Source organism: Dreissena polymorpha, chromosome 1 (genome assembly GCF_020536995.1).
Source record: "Dreissena polymorpha isolate Duluth1 chromosome 1, UMN_Dpol_1.0, whole genome shotgun sequence".
Lineage (NCBI taxonomy): Eukaryota > Metazoa > Mollusca > Bivalvia > Myida > Dreissenidae > Dreissena > Dreissena polymorpha.
The window spans coordinates 158,014,289-158,036,178 of NC_068355.1; the positions used below are offsets into that span (position 1 = coordinate 158,014,289).

General features: G+C 35.6%; 1 protein-coding gene across 1 annotated transcript; it reads right to left on the minus strand.

Moving 5' to 3' along the window:
• Positions 1–560: 560 nt before the first annotated feature.
• On the minus strand, positions 561–21,313 carry LOC127857591 (uncharacterized). The gene is made up of 7 exons (XM_052394070.1): positions 21,175–21,313; positions 19,463–19,582; positions 17,735–17,881; positions 16,627–16,740; positions 11,596–11,655; positions 8,976–9,960; positions 561–5,293 (listed from the first exon to the last, which is right to left on the minus strand). The coding sequence occupies exons 2-7, from the start codon at positions 19,520–19,522 to the stop codon at positions 3,363–3,365; spliced, it is 3,297 nt and encodes a 1,098-aa protein (XP_052250030.1). The 5' UTR covers positions 19,523–19,582; positions 21,175–21,313; the 3' UTR covers positions 561–3,362.
• Positions 21,314–21,890: the final 577 nt, after the last annotated feature.

Here is a 21,890-nt window from a genome sequence, read left to right on the forward strand (position 1 = left end):
CTATGCCACGGGTCGAACTTCGGCCCATTCCCAATGCAAATCTGGTTGTTTTTTTCCCAATTGAAAAAAAATTCCCAATTAAAAAAATTTTTTTTTTCACCCTTTAATATATAGGTGACCTGATCTGGTGTAGAAAATAGGAAAGTATTGCATAATTAAATTATCTGTTGCCTTGAATTTGTTTTAAGAACTGTAAAATATGTTAATGATTATTTAAGACTTTCCTTTTTTTTCTCAAAATCGGCGCTTCCCGCGATTTTTTTCACCTCACACGAAGGCCAAGCCTTTTCCCCACATTCAGATTAAAAACTGCACTAACCACATGTTCATAAATATGTCGTAAATTTTAATATAAGGTTATCAAAATAGTCTTTATTTACCAGTTAACGGCTTGGCTGTGAATAAAAACACTGTTTTAAATAATTTACATGCGATAATTTTTCCAATTGAGCCAATTTGGCGAATTAATTTTTTTCCCAAAATGGGGGTTTTCACGACGCGAAATTCCCAAATTCCAGTGTGGCGTTTTCCCAAAACGGAGCGGAAAAAGCCTGCAGTGGTCTGCTCTTGTTTATAGGTCAGGGTCATGTTGGTAAACAAGTATGCAACATATGAAAGCAATATGTCAAAGGATATAGGAAATATTTGGGGTAGTACGCAAAGTTTAAGATAGATTTATCAATAATACGCATATTATAAGTATAAAAGGGGCAATAATTATGAAAAATGCTTGATAGAGTTGTCTGATCTTGTTAATAGGTTGGGAGGATGTTGGTAAATAAGTATGCAAAATATGAAAGCAATATGTCAAGGGACATTGAAAATAGTTGGGGTAGCACGCAAACTTTAACATTTGCTGCATATTCTAAGTGGAAAAGGGGCCATATAAAAATGCTTGATAGAGTTGTCTGCTATTGTTTATAGGTTGGGGTCATGTTGGTAAACAAGTATGCAAAATATGAAAGCAATATGTCAAGGGACATTGAAAAATGTTGGGGTAGTATGCAAACTTTAACATTTGCTGCATATTCTAAGTGAAAAAGGGGCAATAATTATGACAAAATGCTTGATAGAGTTGTCTGCTATTGTTTATAGGTTGGGGTCATGTTGGTAAACAAGTATGCAAAATATGAAAGCAATATGTCAAGGGACATTGAAAATAGTTGGAGTAGTACGCAAACTTTAACATTTGCTGCAAATTCCAAGTGGAAAAGGGGCAATAATTATGACAAAATGCTTGATAGAGTTGTCTGCTATTGTTTATAGGTTGGGGTCATGTTGGTAAACAAGTATGCAAAATATGAAAGCAATATTTCAAGGGACAAAGAAAATATTCGGGGTAGTACGAAAACTTGCACTCTACCGCAGACACGCTAACGCAGACGGTCACGCCGACGCCGGGGTGAGTAGGATAGCTCCACTATATATATTACAAATATAATAGTCAAGCTAAAATGGGCAAATAATTCTGTCATAACTTTGCCTGCACAGTCCCCTTATGATAGTTAGTAAGTGTTGCAAGTATGAAAGCAATAGCTTTGATACTTAAGTAATAAAATGGACCTAAACACAAAACTTAACCAAAATTTTCAATTTTCTAAGTATAAAAAGGGCACATAATTCTGTCAAAATGCATGCCAGAGTTATCTCACTTTGCCTGTCCAGTCCCCTTATGATAGTAAGTGAGTGTACCAAGTTTGAATGCAATTGCATTTATACTTTATGAGAAAAGTGGGCCTAAACGCAAAACTTAACCGGACGCAGACGCCTACGCCAAGGTGATGACAATAGCTCATATTTTTTTTTCAAAAAATAGACGAGCTAAAATTCATTACCTTTCCTTAACTCAGCCAAGCTATAATTGGAAGAAATGTTCTGACCAATTTTCATTAAAATTGTACCACAAATGTGACTTCTAGAGAGTTAACAGGGTTTTACTATAGCCATACAAGGAATCATTGGGACAAATCTTCTTATAAAGTTTCATCAAGGTTGAACAATAAAAAGCCTCTAGAGTGTTAACATTGTTTTACTATAGCCATATAAAGTAAATGACCCGCCCCTTGGTGGCCATGTTTTTCAACCAACAGGAACCATTTATGAACTCGTCAAAGCTATCATTAGGACAAATCTCCTGACCAAGTTTCATAAAGATCCGACAATAAATGTGGCCTCTTGATTGGCCTCATGTTAATAAGGCAAATGCGACACCACATGACAGACATAAGGCCAGCACAAAAGGTCACCATGATCACATTTTGCTAAGGTGAGTTTATGAGCTAAAAAGGGTAATAACTCTTATTAAAAAAAAAAGTGTTGGGTTATGGTTCTTATGCATGGCACTTCTATTTATTGTTATCTATACAACCATGAAGTTGCATGTTAAAATCTTACATAGTTTCTGAGATATAGCATTGAAAAGCTTGTCAGAGACGCACAACACAAACACTATATCCCTTCGCCTTTGGCAGGGGATGATATTTGAAATAAAACTAGGAATGGGAACAAATATTCAAAAAAACTAAATATTCCAGTACAAAGTTAAGATTCAAATATTCAATATTAAAGAAAAGAAACTTTGAAAAAAGGTTTCAAGTGCAAAAGGTGTAAGAACACCTGGTTTCATCTTTGTCCAAAAATATTTAAATCCTATACACAGTTTAGTCTTACAATTAAGACAACAGAGGCCAATAGCAAATAGTTTTAACAGCCATAAATTAAATCCATGAGATTCTCATCAGAATTTAGTTACTCAATTAATAATCAAATATATTTTGTTTACTGGAAATATCATATACCTTATGAAATGAAATGTAAAAAGTGACAAGCCACAATGATGTAATATATGATTTACAGTGGTATTTGTGGAATCAGGAACGAAACATAGTTCTGGACATTTGTGAGTTTGAGATTTGAAACTTAGATTAAAAAATCAAATATTCAACTATATTCAAACATTGAAAATGGGTATTCCATTATCATTTTATTGTTCATTCCCGTCCCTAGTTTAAACATTTCATTGAAATTCAAGATGTGAAAACAGGAATTGTAGAATTTCTTAATCAATGAGTCAGTTGCTTCGATAAAGAAATATATTCATGTATGTGACATGGCTAAGCAATCTTATAAATTCTGAATATTTATCCTTATAAATTATAATTTAATGTATAAGAACAATTGCACAGTAACCATATTGAATTCTTAAACCACATTGGAGAATACTATAACATTCCTATTTTTAAGCACAATAGTTTTTTCCAGATTATTACATAATGCTCATTCAGTGATGTAATTTTTGACTAGTCCAAGCTAATTTTAAATATGTTAATAATGATTTCAACACAATCTGGAACATTTAATTTTTAATCCTCTTCATCTGAATCAATGCAAATAACTTCAAAGTCCATATCTTCGTCGCTGGAAATTTTGTCTTTCGAAGCCTTGTCTGTCTCGTCTGTTACTTCCATGCCAAGACTTTCTGAGGTTTTCAGCTGATTGTCAACTGCAGACAATGTCGTGTTTACAGTTTGATCGTGAGAAGTACAGTCCTGAGCAGCAAGATGGTCTAGATTGACAGCACCAGCAACAATTGTCTCATCACTGGCTTTTATGCCCGGGGCAGATAAGATAGCCGAGTGCAATGGCTTGGACTGCATTATATTCCTTGCACTTGCTTTTATTTGTTCATTGCATGAGGCCATATAACTGGCTGGTCCAATTTTCCTTTTTCTGTGAATGTCACACAACATTCTTGAAGTTGTGCATGTCACACATGCTGGCTCAGGTTTAGTTGCAACTTCTCCGTCCTCCTCATCGGATGATAAACAAATCACCATATCATCCTGTCGAACATTGCTGAAAACCTGCTTTCGTTTTTGGGCATGTGTTTGAACTACAGGTTGTGGCACAGGGATATTATGCAGGGGAAAGAACTGGCCTGGACTGTGAGAATTCTGCAACTGCAACACCTGCAGCCGCATGGGTTGGCCATTCATTGGGACAGACCGAACAAGGAGTTGAGGGGTAGGCATGCCACGGGGGTACATCTGATGTCGAAACATTGACACACTGTTTGCTGGATGGAATGACTGGCCCATTGGAACCAAATTTCTGTTCATTCCGTACCGAACCAACTGTGCCACTGACGTTATCCTGGGGATTGGTTTTGGTTTTGTTAGATTCTCAGACACACTTCGTCGGATTCTTGGGTTTACCCAGAATTTTATCTCCTTTTTGGTTAATCTGGCCAGAACAACCTTACACGGAGTCATGTTCTTCAGACGCAGTCTACTCAAAAGCTCAAGGCCAGTTGCTAGAATCTTGTTGAACTCCCGCTTATCAGCTTTATTGAACTTGTAAGAGTGAAACCATTTATTCAAGTATTTCTTTGTGAACTTGAACGTACATGTTGGTGGGGGTCGATTCCTCAACTTTTCCACCATGTAGTTCTTCTCATGCCATTCCTGCAAGTGGAGATCAAAGGCATTTGTTTTACAATACTCCTCAGGGTTGTTCACAACCAATACTTTGCAATCAAATGTCCAGTGCTTTTTAAGCCTTTGGCCTAACGGTGATGTCAGAGGTATTCCAAGGATAGCAGACTTTGAAGGTGCTTTTCTCACAGTTTGTTTATCGTCATCTGAATCATTCTCATCAGACGACTGATCATCTGAGTCATTTCTTTTACGTTTCTTATCTCTCGGTGGTGTAGCAACAGACTGAGAAAAACTTAGTTGTCTTTTCCTAGCACTTCCATCCCAACTAAGCTGCGACATCAGAGATCGAGTTCGCGGCGTTGTCGGTACAGCAAGCTTGTCTGAATCATCCTCTGCCGTCAAGTCAATGATGGAACAGTCTTCTTCAGTTACACCCTTCCTGGGTGATTTATTGATCTCTTCCAATTTTGGCGTCTGAAGCAGTCCCAAACATTCAAAGTACACGTCCCTCATTGGGGGCACATAAACATCTACGATCCTTCTTGGCCTACGAACTAATTGAGCTTTCTGAGGCAATCCTAAAGGCAATGACTTCAGACTCGAGCCAACTTTCCTGAGTAAGGTGGGCACAGGTTGTGAAGAAGACTGTTTCATTAGATTTGGTGAATCTCTGGGTCTATTATTTGATACCTCGGCAGAACTGGTGGATCCCTTGGCAGAACACGCTGCTGTCAGGTTAGGTAAAGGTGCATCAAGGTTAAGGTCGGTCTCTTCCTCACATGCCTCTTGGTGAATCATTAATTCAGACTGATCAGGAAAACTTTTGGCGCAGATGAAACAAATCCAAACAACCTCATCTGAAATGATTATGTAAATATGTTAAAAGGTACTAAGTCAAGCTGCTAAGATTTGAGCCATGTTCTATGAAAAGGGGGAGTTAAATGCATGTGCGTAAAGTGTTGTCCCAGATTAGACTGTGCCGTCCGAACAGGCTAATCAGGGAGGATACTTTCCCCTTTTATGATATTTTTTGTTTTAAGAAAGTCTCTTCTTAGCAAACATCCAATTTAGGCAGAAAATGTCGTCACTGCTGACACTTTAGGAGCATGCATTTAACCCCCTTTTCACAGAGCGTGGCTCATTTATTTAATTCTTAAGAGTCCAGATATGAGTATGATAGCAAGCTCACACAGTTTCTTGCATACTTTTGTTTTCAAGGTATTGAATGGTGAAGTATAATTAATTATGAATTACTTCTGTAATAGAATTACTAACCAACTAGCAAATTCGTTGAATTGATATCCCCTGCCTTCTCCTTATTAATATTTATACACCTATGAAGTTTCATGTTGAAATCTTATATTGTTTCTGAGATACATGTAAAGCCCTTAAAAGTGACAGACAGACGGATGGTCTGAAAGACTGACAACGCCAAAACTATATCTGTCCACCTCTGGAGGGGGATAATAAACTGAATTGCACATTAAATACTCTGACCAAATGGTAAAACATAATGGCACATAATTTTATTATTTTATTTTTTATCTTTTTTCATACTGTTTTACACATTTGAGCTCCATATCAGAACAAGCAAATTCATAAAATTAATATCCCAAGCCAAATAAATTTCGGTAATCAATGGGTGCAGAACTAAAAAGAAATAAAAGGCAATAACTCTTACAAGACAGCAAAAGGTCATTAATCTTGAGCATGGCACTTCTCCTCATTAATAACTATACACCTATGAAGTTTCATGTTGAAAACTTGTATAGTAACTGAGAATTAGCCCCGAAAAAAATTGTACATAAAAAGAGCAAATTCATTAAATTGATATCCCCACCAAATAAACTGTGTTTATGGATCGATGCAAATCCCTTGATATACAGTAGAATCATTAAGTGTAGGGTACTAATTAAAAGGTAACAAGACCTTGTCACAGTAGTGCCAAATCCCCGCCGCAATATGTTTGCTTTTTGTTTTAGAGAGTAGAATAATATTTGTAAAACATGCCACCTGTGTCATCTATTTATATTTCAAGGAACAATTAGTTATATAATAGTATTATTGTAAAATTAGACAAAGGGAGATCTTAAAAATTGAAAAGCTAACATATCTGCTATGAAATTAAATTAAATATCATTTAAAATAAAAAAAATTATATTTCAAAAACTACAGCCGAAAGAGTTATGGTTCAGGTTCCCTGCATTTCTCCTACATGTAGTTGCCATCTGTTTATATTTCTTGTTTCAAGTAAATCCCTTTTGTAGATTTAGAGTTATGCTCCGGACAAAAATTTACTTTGAAATTAAATACAGTAAAGGGAGAAAATTCAAAAACAAAGGTATAAAGAGTTATGGTTCTTTAGTCACTGCACTTCTCCTACTTGCCATCTGTTAATATTTCAAGTTTCAAGTAAATCCCTTCAGTAGATTTAGTGTTATGCTCCGGACAAAAATTTACTTTGAAATTAATTAAAGGGAGATTATTCAAAAACAAAGGTAGATAGAGTTATGGTTCTTGGTCACTGCACTTCTCCTACTTTCCATCAGTTTATATTTCAAGTTTCAAGTTAATCCCTTCAGTAGATTTAGTGTTATGCTCCGGACAAAAATTTACTTTGAAATTAAATAAAGGGAGATTATTCAAAAACAAAGGTAGATAGAGTAATGATTCTTGGTCACTGCACTTCTCCTACTTTCCATCTGTTTATATTTCAAGTTTCAAGTAAATCCCTTCAGTAGATTCAGAGTTATGCTCCGGACAAAAATTTACTTTGAAGTTATATAAAGGGAGATAATTCAAAAACAAAGCTAGATAGAATTATGGTTCTCGGTCACTGCACTTCTCCTAGTTGCCATCTGTTTATATTCTAAGTTAAAAGTAAATCCGTTCAATAGATTTTGAGTTGCTCTGGACAAAGTTTCGGACGGAAAGACGGACGCATAGACAAACCGAGACTATTACATGTACTATATCCCCTCCAATTTTTTTTTTCGGCGGGGATAATAATTAAGTGTAGGGCAATTTTTTTTATGAATTGCAATTCTCCTAACTGATATTTACACACCCATGAAGTTTCATGTTGAAATCTTGAAGCGTATCTGAGATTTAGCCTTGAAAAGTTACATCATACAAAAACATCAAAGGGCAAAAACTCTTATTAAAAAAAGTCCAGGATTATGGTTCCCGAGCATGACACTTCTTTGCATTGATTTCTACACACCCATGAAGTTTCATGTTGAAATGTTATATCATATCTGAGATATACATGTGTAACCCTGAAAAGTTAATATCAATACACTCATGAAGTTTCATGTTGAAATCTTGCATGGTATCTATCTGAGATATAGCCTTGAAAAAATTCATCATACATAAAAAACCAAAGGGCAAACTCTTATTTAAGAAAGTGTAGGGTTATGGTTCTTGTGCATGGCACTTCTCCTCATTGATATCTATACACCTATAAAGTTGCTTGTTGATATCTTATATAGTTTCTGAGATATAGCCCTTGAATGATTTGTGACAGATGGACAGACAAGCCCAATTGTATATTCCTCTGCCTTTGGGAAATAGATCTTATTTAAGAAAGTGTAGGGTTATTGTTCTTGTGCCTGCATGGCACTTCTCCGGATTGATATCTATACACCCATTAAGTTTCATATTAAAATCTTGTATCATATCTGAGATATGGCCCTGAAAAGTTACATCATATGAAAACAACAAAGAGCAATAACTCTTATTTAAGAAAGTGTAGGGTCATGTTTCCTTTGCATGACACTTTTCCTTATTGATATCTCTACAGTAACACCCTTGAAATTTTATGTTGAAATAATGTAGCACATATCTGAGATATAGCCCTAAACAGTTACATTATAATAAATTAACAAAGGGCAATAACTCTTATTTAAGAATATGAATGTTTATGGTTCTTTGGAATTGCACTTGTCATAATTGAAATCTATAAACCAATGAAGTTTCATGCTGATATATTGTATCATATCTGAGATATGGCCCCGATAAGTTACATCACACAAAAACAACAAAGGGCAAGTACTCTTATTTAAGAAAGCGTAGGGTTATGGTTCTTGAGCATGGCACTTCTCCTCACTGATAACTATACACCCATGAAATTTCATGTTGAAATCTTGCATTGTATTCGAGAAATAGCCCTTAAAAAGTAGTATCATACAAACACAACAAAGGGCAATAACTCTTAAATTTAAGGGTTATGGTTTCTGAGCATGGCACTTCTTTTCATAAATAAGTTTACACCCATGAAGTTTCATGTTGACATTTTATATAGTTTCTGAGATATAGGCCTACATAATTTGTGAAACACAGACAGACAGACTGAGGGATGGACATCATGGCAGGTGGACTGACAGACAAGCGAACAGACAACGACAATTCTATATCTGTCCTCATTCGGCAGTGGATAATAATCAAACTTCTGAATATTATCAGGAGAGAAATTCTTGTTAACATCTGCTAGCCTCTGCATGACTGCATCCAAAGCAACACAATGAAAACATACAATACCATCCAATTTATCTTCTTTTGCTGTAGCTTTACTGCCAGGTTCAACTGTCCTACAATCACCGGTAGCTGCAGACTTCTTTTCATTTGGCTCACAAGGTTTGCTGACTGGTTTAGATATTGACAGCTCATGAGGTTTGCTGACTGGTTTAGATATTGACGGCTCATGAGGTTTGCTGACTGGTTTAGATATTGATGACTCTTTAGGTTTGCAGTCTACTTTAGATGGGGATTGTCCAGCTTTAAGCAACTTTTCAACAACCCCTGGTTCAGTTCTCCAGACAAAAGATCTCCCCTTTTTCTCCACATTTTCCGTCCTTTTACAGAATTCTGTAGTGAGAACTTCTGAATCACTGAATGACTTGGTGTCATCAGTGTCCAGTTTGGAATGTGGGAAAGTTACCTGGTTACGTTTAAGAATATTTGGTGTTTTGGTCTTAAAAACCGATATTGAGGAACTTTTTGGAACATCAGAATTTGGCAGAAAAAGATTTGAATTATCCGTGAATCGAAATGCCTCTTTTAAAGACTTGGCGATCTGGAGATCAATCTGAGAAATCACTTCTGCCGATATTTCACCAGCATGACTTAAAGCTTCAGAGTCAGGGTGCGAGGCTGCAACTTTATCAATAATCTCCTCAACATTTAACTGGTATGGATTATCTTCCACATTGATATGCTTTGCTAAGCCACTGGTAGATTCTCTCACAGATTTTACACTGACAATCATTGGTCGAAAAGTATCCTTAGCTTTCATAGATTCTGATGATTTAGCTCCGACACTGCCAACGCCAATCATTTCCATATTAGACTTGGTGGGGGCTAACACAGACTGTTTTATGTTTGTACCACTTTTAACGCCTGATGTAGCATGTCTTTTTCTTGAGTCAATGAATTGTGACTGTATATCAGCAGTGTCTAGGGTACCTGCCCCACTCTGGCTTGAGTCTTGTGTCACATGAAGACTGCATTTAGAACTAGGCTCGGCCTAAAAATAATGAGAAACTCTGTATTATAATTAAAATCACTATAACAAATAAGAACAGAGCTCCAGATAAGGGCCGTACAGCCGTAAATACGCCTTTTTCATGAAGATTTACGCATTTATTTTTATAAACTGGATGTACAATAACGGCATTAATATCCATTTTACGCATTAACGAAAACAATCTGGCCGTACCAATACGTCTGCGTCAGCACGGTGTGATTTATTTTATTGGTCCCTAACCTAACAACGCTTTTCGTTAATTTAAATTACCGAAAAGTTGTAGACTGGGTTCATATATTTTTGTCTATTCTGTCGCGTGATTTCCTGTAACTTGTAAATCTGTCAAAAACAATATGTCTGCGCGCAATGGAATGCCGGCTTAACCGAAAGCGGTTCAAAACAACACTTTGTTGTCATATAATGGCTACATACGGTGTCGTCTAACCATCCTGACATTAAATATGTAAACCCAGAAAAAGACATTGTCGCCCCGATATTAAACGATTTGATTGCATCGGTGGCTTAAAACGTTAGAAAACATGATGAGAAACGAATGAGACAGTGAAATAAGTGTTCATTTACTTAGCTTACTAGTTGGCTTGTGTTTTCTTGTCATGAAAAATGAAGAAATAGTATCAGTCATTAGTTGTAATGTGTAGTTGTATTTGCATCATAATTCAGAATGGTAAACCTAATACAGTAACTGTTTATGAAGCTACATATATTTATTATAATTGCTGCAAATGTTTTTGTAAAGTCAGTTATACACCCTTCAATATCCAAGAACACGGGTAGTAGAGTACTACCTGTATTTTTGGATATGGTAGTACAGGTACTAATTGAGTTTAAGCGTTACTCCTTTTCTTTGTGCCAGTGGCAGTACCGTTACTAATTTCACAAATCCTTATCTGGAGCTCTGATAAGAAGTCTTCAAAAGACAACCTTTTAAATATTCTAAAAATTAGATTTTTGCTACTTCAAAAATATCAAATTTCTATTCAAACAAGAGATGTGTATGTCAGAAACACAATGCCCCCTACTGCGCCGCTTTGAAGCCATATATTTGACCTTTAACCTTGAGGGATGACCTTGACCTTTCACCACTCAAAATGTGCAGCGCCATGAGATACACATGCATGCCAAATATCAAGTTGCTATCTTCAATATTGCAAAAGTTATGGGCAATGTTAAAGTTTTCAGACGGACGGACAGACTGACGAACTGACGGACAGTTCAACTGCTACAGTATATAAATGCCACCCTACCTAGGGCATAAAAATAAATCAGTCGATAAAATTAATTGAAAATATGGGGTATAATAGATGTAATTGTTAAAGTTATATAATGCATATTATGAAAATCTGGTTCACCATAAAAAAAGGGATGCAGTTTGAAGAAAAATGTTAAACATGATTGTCTAAACACCATTAAGAGCTCACACTGAGCATATTGGCTATGGTGAGTGACAAAGGGACAACCATATTATACTTTTTGATGAAGGGACACACAAAGAAGGGCAAATCTACATGTTTTTGAACCTACTTTCTCTCTGAAAGTGGTGTAATAAAACATAGCATGATGAGAAGTGAAAAAGTAACATTGCTTCAAACAATGGTCACTGAACACTGTACATACTTGACCAGGGAAGCTAGATTTACTATCCACGTCTGCGTTACACATCTCTTCGTCATCCACCTGTAAAAGTTGCACTGATATGTGTGTATCATAAAGATAAGTAAAGGAATGCCAATATCTATTAAAGTCATTTGTAATCAAGTTTTAGTGAACATAAGAATAAGGAATCAAGAATAACGCGGGTAATTTGAATGTACAGTATACTTGCAATGCTTGGATATCACTTATTTGTCTTGAATTTCTCTTTGCTTAAAATCTCATTCATTTATTTGGGTTATATGGAAACTCAACACATATAAGTGATGTTGTTCTGTGTACAAACAAGAGGGCCATGATGGCCCTGTATCGCTCCAGTTTTTTTATGCGAAAAAAGCGTGCAATGCACATGGGTTGAAATGAACTCAAGCATATGACTTTCTCTTTCTATCCCTCGTCCCACTGGGCGCTTAAAGTTGGAAGGGTGAGCGTTTTTATACATGGAAAATGTTACTACGGTAATAACTAATCACACTAAAAAGCCTGGGAATTGTCGCACAGGTACTTTGCTTATAACGTAGGTACATTTAATGCTCCAAAAGGTATTGTCGTTCTTTCTATTTCACATATTTTTAGATGCTTAAGATAAAAAATATGCATGTTCTACAAGATTAATGAAAGTTCCTTCATTCAATCATGAATCTTTTTCCAAAATTCCAAAAAGTGTTTGTAGGTTTCAAAGTTTCTGTTACTTATATAGTTCATGACATATGCAAAATACCCAATGACGTAGATCACCTGTACTTTACTTCATTCTTGAGGCATTAGTGAGTGTAGCAGGATTGTTAACGTGGTGAAGAAATTGTTTATTGTACAAAGAAGATATTTGCCTGAGGAAACATAAAGTTACGAGTTTTTCAGGTTCATGAGGTGCCGAAAGGCAGTAGGAATGATAACTTTGTAGAGGTTGTTTGTTAAACAAAGTAAATGTTTATGAGACAAAAAATTGAATTATAATTCATCAAGATGTTGCGATCATGGCAACACTTCTTGAATATGGCGTGAGGGTTTAAAGAGATATCATGACAAAACAATTAGCTTGACCTAACTTTCCTTTACTTTTTCCATGTGACGTTCCAATAGACCATAATTCTTTCTGAATAAGAGTTTGTTTTCGTTTTGAAAACAGGACTTCTGGTTTCAAAAAGGAGAAATTGCTCATGATGAGCAATTTCTCCTTTTATCACAATGATTTCTACCCCACCCAGCCAATTTATAAATAGTCCTTTACCATATTATTTCTCGTCTGCAAACTCTTTCAATTTTGGGCAGTCCAAAATGTGTCATTTGGTAAAGGGTTAACATTTATGGATAGTTAACATGTTGGTCTACCTTTCACGCTCGACATGTATGCATTTATCTCTTATAATTAAAAAGTTATTCCAAGTGTATTTTGATAAACTTTTAGTTTATTCATCCCATAATGAATAAATAGCAAAACACATAAACATGCAAAGTACTACGACTTCCTATGGCCATGTTTTTTGACGAATCAAATTTTCTTGAACAACTTTTTAATGGAAGCCTTCAAGGGATAAATTTGGCCCCAGGAGCATAATTTGAACAAACTTGGTAGAGAACTACTAAGATGTCACTACATACCAAATTTGGTAGCCCTTGGCCCAATGGTTATGGACAGGAAGATTTTTAAAGTTTGCACAAAAAAGGCTTTATATAAGCACATGTTATGTTTTATGACCCCCAGGGCAGGGTCAAATTTGAGCCCAGGGGAATAATTTGAACAAATTTGGTAGAAGACTATTAGATGTCACTACATACCAAATTAAGTAGCCCTAGGCTCTATAATTATGAACAAGAAGATTTTTAAAGTTTGCACAAAATAGGCCTTATTTAAGCAAAAAAAAGCTGCATATGTTCATTTTTGTGACCCCCCGGGCAGGGTCAAATTTGACCCCAGGGGCATAATTTGAACAAGAGGGCCAAGATGGCCCTAGTTCGCTCACCTTTTTGAACTCAACCAACATATCATTAAGACAAACATTTTGACAAAGTTACATGAAGATTGGGCATGAAATCTACAGTGTTTACAAGGTTTTTATTTTTTTTGACCTAGTGACCTAGTTTTTGACTCAGCATGACCCAGTTTCGAACTCGATCGAGGTATCATTGGGATAAATCTTCTGACTAAGTTTCATGAAGATCAGACAAGAAATGTGGCCTCTAGAGTGTTTACAAGGTTTCTCTATAGCCAAATAAGGAAAACTGCACCATCCACTGGTGGCCATGTTTTTAAACGGACCGGAACCACTCTTTAACTCAACCAACATATCATTAAGACAAACGTTTTGACAAAGTTACATGAAGATTGGGCATGAAATGTGACTTCTACAGTGTTTATAAGGTTTTTCTTTTTTTTGACCTAGTGACCTAGTTTTTGACCCAGCATGACCCAGTTTCAAACTCGATCGAGGTATCATTGGGATAAATCTTCTGACCAAGTTTCATGTTGATCGGACAAGAAATGTGGCCTCTAGAGTGTTTACAAGGTTTCTCTATAGCCAAATAAGGAAAACTGCCCCACCCACTGGGGGCCATGTTTTTCAACGGACCGGATCCACTTTTGAACTCAACCAACATATCATTAAGACAAACATTTTGAAAAGTTACATGAAGATTGGGCATGAAATGTGAATTCTACAGTGTTTACAAGGTTTTTCTTTTTTTTGACCTAGTGACCTAGTTTTTGACCCAGCACAGTTTCGAACTCGATCGAGATATTATTGGGACACATCTTCTGACCAAGTTTCATGAAGATCAGACGAGAAATGTGGCCTCTAGAGTGTTTACAAACCAAATGTGGACGACGGACGGATATACGACGGACAAAGACCGATCACAAAAGCTCACCTGAGCAATCAGGCGAGCTAAAAAACTTGGTAGAGAACTTTAAGATTTAAATACATACCAAATTTGTTAGAAATAAGCCGAATGGTTATGGACAAGAAGATTTTTAAAGTTTGCACAAAATAGGCCCAATATAAGCATATGTTCAATTTTGTGACTCCTGGGGAACGGTCAAATTTGATCCCAGGGGCTTAATTTGAACAAACTTGGTAGAGGACTATTAGATGTCACTACATACCAAATTTGGTAGCCCTATGCCATACTGTTATGGACAAGATTTTAAAGTTTGCACAAAATAGGCCTTATTTAAGCGTATGTTCATTTTTGTGACCCCCGGGGCAGGGTCAAATTTGACCCCAGGGGCATAATTTGAACAACCTAAGTAGAAATCTATTAGATGTCAATACATACCGAATTTGGTAGCCCTAGGTCCTACGGTTATGGACAAAAAGATTTTTAAAGTTTGCACAAAATAGGCTTTATATAAGCATATGTTCATTTTTGTGACTCCCGGGGCATAATTTGAACAAACAAAGTAGAGAACTATTAAATGCAACTACATATCAAATGTGGTAGCACTAGGCCCAATGGTTATGGACAGGAAGATTTTTAAAGTTTGCACAAAATAAGCTTTATATAAGCATATGTTCAAATTATTGACCCCCGGGGCGGGGTCAAACTTGACCCCAGGGGCATAATTTGAACAAATTTGAAAGAGGTTCACCCCAGGAACATTTGTGAGAAGTTTTATCAGAATTGGACTTGTAGTTTAGGAGAAGATGTTTAAGGAAAAAGTTAACGCACGCACGGACGCACGAATGACGGACACAGGACAATGACATTAGCCCCATTGGCCTCTGGTCAGTGGAGCTAATTACATTGAGGAAATTGATAAAACAAAGCAGACCTACCCTACCACAAATATCCATCCCTCTATAAAAATCAATAAAAGGACAGGCTCTATCTGGGAACGCTTTCTCAACAACTCAGCCCAAAGAAAACATCAAAAATATATTGCAGGTCTTTGCAATCAAAAAGCACAAACCCAATAGCAAATCAGCCCTTGCAAAGTGTATATTTAGGAACCTCCTCTCCCCCCAAGAAGGCAAGAATGGGCAAAATAGGCATGGTTCACTCTACAGCCGGCAAACAAAACTAAGCATGTATGTCCCAAAGACCAAATAATGCTCCAGAATCAAGAGCAGGTCCCAAGCAACGTGCCAAGCCACTTCATTGCGAACAGTCAGTCATTCCCACCCCAATAGTAAGTCCATCAATTGTCGGTTCAAATCACTACCTGGAAACTGAACACCTCATGTTTTTCAACTGACTGTAACCATATTTCTCTTTACTGAGAAATCATTACAACAAATATTCAGATCAAAGTTTCATGGAGATTGTGCAAAAAAACGTGACTTCTAGAGTGTTAAAAAGCTTATGAAGTGTCATGAAGATTGGGCAATAATTGTGGTCTAAAGAGTATTCACAAGCTTTTTCTTTGATTTGACCTAGATATCCAGTTTTTGACCCCACTTGATCAAGTTATGAACTCAGCTGAGATGTAGTTGGGACAACTGTTCTGACCAAGTTTCATGAAGATTGGGCAATGATTGTGGCTCCTAGAGTATTGAAACATGAAATATTGGCAATAGATCACCAAAAGCACAACTTGAACAAATGTTCAATGTCTGGTCATAAACAGAATAGTTGTCTGAATAATCTCTGCATGAAGATGTCTTAACTAGACAGACAGATTAATGGGTTTCATGATCAGTTAACATTCTTGAAATCTGTTCAGCTAAAAGTTTCCTCGAAGGTAACTGTGCCTGCGAGCCATTAGGAATCCACTGCAGTAATCATTTTATGTGAGCAATATAAAGTTCAGAAAAAGCTGTGAAATTCCTGAAAACATGTAATAATTTCTAGTGAAAAATTCAGGTACCAATTCGCTGCTGACTGGTCAGTAAATTAGATGTTGGGAAATAATTAAAAGATAACTAGACCTTTTGATCAGTAGTATACTTTTAAGGCGGCTGCAATGATGACAGATTTGACAAAAACAACTTCTATTTTAAATGGCCTTTTATTCAAGAAATATTGTGTAGACTGAATTTAAATATTCAAACTTACAATATGTATGAGGTCACCACTGAGTGGTGAGAGTTCACGGGGTCGAAAGAGGCTGTCCTGCTCCATGTAACAGTAACAACTGCGTACAATCTCACGCAGCTTTTCACACGGGTCCTAGAATAGCAAAAATGTAACATACTCTTCTATTGTTAACAAATGCTGGAGCAATACAGGTAAAGTTCCCTCTAAGTTAAAAACTTTTGCAAAATAAATTATATAAAAAACTGAAGATAAAAAGGTTAAGTTATACGTAAGTAACATCTGTTTTAAAATGTATCACACAATTATTATTAACTGCAACATAACAACTTACAGACTGACAAACAAACAATAATGCATCACGATGTATTAAATGAGGACATGCATTATAATTTTTTTTTTATCACTTACTTTTCAGACACTTCAAAATAAGTACAAAACTTTTTTTCTATGTCACCATGTTTTCAGTCACTGAGAAATAATCAGGTTTTTTTTGGCCCGATTTTATAGCCCAAAATCGGCTATGTTCCCAATCCCAAAAAATATACTTTTTTCCCAAAATGTGGAAAAAAATTCCCAATTTCACAAATTTTTTTTTTTTTTTTTTTTTAAGAATTGTTTTAATGCGTATTTTATCTCAATTTTAATTCAATTACATCCAGGGGTTTTCAGCCTTATATAACAGGGGCCTATTAGGGCCCCTTCCCAATTGGAAATTTCTTTAAAATTGTGCAGTTTTCCCAAAAATGCTAACTAACACCAGCTTTTTCATTTCCCAAAGCAGTAATTTTAGCGAGAATTCTTCCCAAAATGAGCAATTTCTTCCCAAAATCCATAGGCTAGGGCCTCTTCCCAATGAAGTGAGGAAAAACCCCTGACATTAAACAAAGTATTATATGATTTTGTTCTTTTAATTTGAATGATTATAAAGAGTTATATCAAATTTAGTATTTCCCTAATCAGTGGACTTTTTGTGTGAAAAAAAAGGCTAATGAATTTATTTCCCAATTTCATGAAAATGCCGATAAAATTCCCGATTCCAAAGCCGTGGGCTATCTTCCCAAAAAGTGGAGAAAAAAAACCTGAATAAGAATTTTGTCAAAAGTTTAAAGTACCAAATCAACCATACCTGATATAGATCCACAAGGTCCCCTGGACTAGTCCATTCTAGAGATTTCGGCCACCAGACAGGTTTGTCATTGGGTACCCCAAATCTGGGCGTGGCACAACCAGTGGCCTTGGAAACCAACTTTGGAATGAGCTCTTCCAACTGACGCTGAAAATCAAGAATACATACATGATTATAACCAGATATTGCCATATCCATATGCATTAATTTTGTATAACAAGAACTAGTATATAAACAAAAGGCATAACGGCTCAAACGCATTCACCTGAAGCCAAGGGAATAAAATAAATCAAGAGTGGGTGGACTTCAACAGATTTAACTTTTTTAATGAAACATAAGACAAGTATATCATATCCAGACACATTATTATGGCACATTTTTGAAAATTGAAAATATTTTCAACAAAGAACGTATGAGAGATAACTCAGTTAGCCAGTATCAGGTTGTTTCTGCTGTGAAAAAGGATGTCTATACAAGGTTCAACAGGTAAGTTATGCTCTTTTTATTCAAATTACAGCTACTGACATACCATGTATAGAGATCAAAGGTCAAATAAGATTCATATAAAACAGCATTGTTGTTTTACCAGGTTAACCACTATCTGCTTTTGTGCAAAAAATAAATATAACATTAAGTAACACCAAACATAATTTTCAGGAATTTGGGATTTTGTTCATGCTTCTGAATCCATCACCAGTATCATCATCACCATCATAACCATCATCAACACCATCACCTTCACAATCATTATCATTAACCATCACCATCAACAAAAACATCCACACTTTTACACTTTCAAAGTATTTCTTTAATGGTGGTAATCATCTTCAGTAGGAGGCAACTTCAACCTGTGTTAAAATGTTGTACTTCAGCCCAAATTACAAGCTAAACTAATTTACCTTGGGGCAGCCATATTTTTCAATAAAGAAAAAACTTTTCTGAACTCAAGTAAATTATCATTCAAATAAACATTCTGAGCAAGGTTCAAGAAAATTCATGCAAAAAATGTGACTTCAAGAGCGATAACTGGGTTTCAATACTGCCATGTAATGAAAGACAGCCATGGCCATGCCGCCTGACAGCAATGTTTTCTACGGACTGGAAGTTTTTTATCTAAGGCCAGATATCATCAGAACAAACGTTCTGAACAAATTTCATGAGGATACAACTAAAAATGTGACTCCTAGATTGTAATCAAGGTTTCATTATAGTCATAGATACAATGAAAACTGCTCCACTCCCTGGTAGCAATTTTAAATTGTTATTCTACTGACTGAAACCATTATCAAACTCAGCCAAGATTTCATTTGAACAACTGTTCTGACCAAGTTACATAAAAATTAGATTTACAATGTGACCTCTAGAGTGTTTTAAACAAGCCTTCTCTTCAATTTGACTTAGTTTTTGACCTCATGTGACCCAGTTTCAAACTCAACCAATATTTTGTTGGATCCAATGTTCTGACCAAGTTTCATGACGATTAATTGGTAATCAATGTGGCCTCTAGAGTGTTAACAAGGGAAATGATGACAAAGCACTGCCCACAATCCACAGTGCACAAAAGCTAGGGATCAAAACGCTTACTATGAACGTTGTGATCAAATGTTCAAATATGTAAAAAAAAACAAACACCAAACATATTCAGACACAGACATGGGTGGAGTTGGGGAAGAACCTGTTTCTTTTGATGTTTGAACTTAAACCAAAGCCACAATAGCTAGGTCTTACCTGGGTCATGCACTTCAAGTGAGTGTCCGTCTGTTCAGCTAAACAAACCTCAAGCACCATTGTAGGAACATGATCCTGCACACCGTCACATGGTCCACTGAATAGTTAAATAGCAAGGCTCTGGAATGGAGTTGGTAATAAATATGACTTCAAGAAAGTTAACAATCTTTTCCACATCCATATATTGAAAGTCCCCCTAAGGACAATAAATGTGACTTCTACAGTGTAATTAAAAGCTTTTTTTTCATAGATCTGGTCATTGGTGACCTAGTTTTGACATCATGTCAACGAATTTTGAACTGGGCTGAGATATCCTAGAAACGATGTTTCACTCTTTTTCATAAAGATTGGGAAAAAATGTGGCCTCAAGTCAAGGTCATTCACAAGCTTTTTCTTTAATTTATCCTATTGACCTTGTTTTTCATTCCACCTGACTATAGGTTTATAAATCTACATATAGATATAACTGGTAATAATATTCTGACCAAGCTTTATCAAGATTGGGCCTTTAATTTGGCTTCTAGAGTGTTCCCAAGGTAAACCTTGATGACGCACAAAGGACAACTATGACTGACAAAAGACAATCATAAAACCTCACCATTCTTTAAAGATGTTCTCAGTTTTCTTAAGCTACATGAAATGATCACAATTCTGTTCACATTTATAATACAATTTTACAAAATTATCATACTTTTATATCAATATTTATCAAGATTTTATCCAACTACAGTCTTATGAAATGGTCAAATATAGGATTTGTGCAATCTTATGTCAAGCTTTTGTCCAGATTTTTGTAAAAAAAGTGTGTGTTTGACATGGCTGATTGGACATTTTTTACTGTTTCTATGAGAGATACAATGTGTCTTTGTGAAAGACATACGACACCTTTGCGGGCTGATTGAAACAGCTAATATACAACCAACGCAAAGATTTTGAAGACGACACATGTAAACAAAGTGTAAATAACATCTTCTTGTGATGTAAATTAATACTAGGTATCAAATTGAAAATAAAAATAATAATTAATTCTTGCAAAATATCACACATAAATTCTAATACACTAGCTCTAGTACATTTCAAGTTGGTTATTTGAAGTGGTCTAATTACTCTGTCAGTCAGGCGGGAATGGACAGACCGATCAGAATAATTAAGGAATATTGTGGAGCACAAAGGTAACATAATTCTGAGTGTACAAGACCATCTTGAAATAATTTGGCGTAAACTAAACAGATTAAAAATCTAGAGCTCAGATATTAATTTTACTATATTAAATCTCCTTCATAATAACAACAATACCTTTTGTTGACAACATAATAGGATAGTTCTTCTTGAATGCTCTGAGCTTTAATGAGTACATACGTACAGACCCGGAGGGTCAATAGCTGGGAGTTGGATTATTGCAACTACATAATAGGATAATGAAATATTTTGAAAATTTGACAAAAAAACACGAAAAGTTATAAAAAAAATACTCATATACTGTTACATACTTACACACATGATTCTAAACCCAACAAAAATCATCGGTCTAAACAGTTAAAATAAACATAATACTGAGAATATATTGGCTAACTGATAAAAAAATAACAACAAACAAAATAACGAAGTGTCAACATAAATGGTACCGTTTAAAAAATCATTTTGAAATTTGAGTCTGTTTAAAATATATAGAAAATGATTTTTACGAACAAAGATATGCAGTTGATAATAACCTTATTTACTATTGTACTATTCTCTTGAGTTTCCACTGCTTTCCTAAATTGTCCGATTGTTTTGTTTCCGCTAGCAAGATGGCGCGCATTCGAATCAGTCGCCGTTAACTTCATGCAAAATATCGATGCACTAATCTTTTTGCTATATTTTCATGATTTATTGTCCCGACATTACGACCAAAATGTTTGATTTCATCGTCTAATAGTATATGCTAATGTTAATCTTGATTCACTTGGTCACAAATTCGTAACTAAATATCTTACTCGGTAAAAATATTTGTCGGTAAAAATATTTGACGTTTTTATGACGTCATCGGTCAACACAAGTTTCTCGTGCTGTCGTTTAACCATAAGAATAGCCAATCAAAACCGTGGTTCATATCTGTATTTGTTAGATAACATGATAAAACATACCTGAAAAACGTTACAGTGTCTTAACAAACCTACTGTGAGTTCTGTTCAATGTGATCAATTGTATTGGCACCACACAAATTAACCACACGCCGACACGGTGTATGAATAACGATATTTTTTTAACAGAACAAAAATATAAAACAATATTATGGAAAGTAGACGGGATTCCCTCCTGTGCTTGCAATGAATGTATGCATTTATTTATATCGGTCGGGATTAAATTTCGGACAGTTTCACACATTTTTATTAATTGATTTATGGTTAATATGTGCTTTCAATTGTTACCTTGACATTCCATCCAT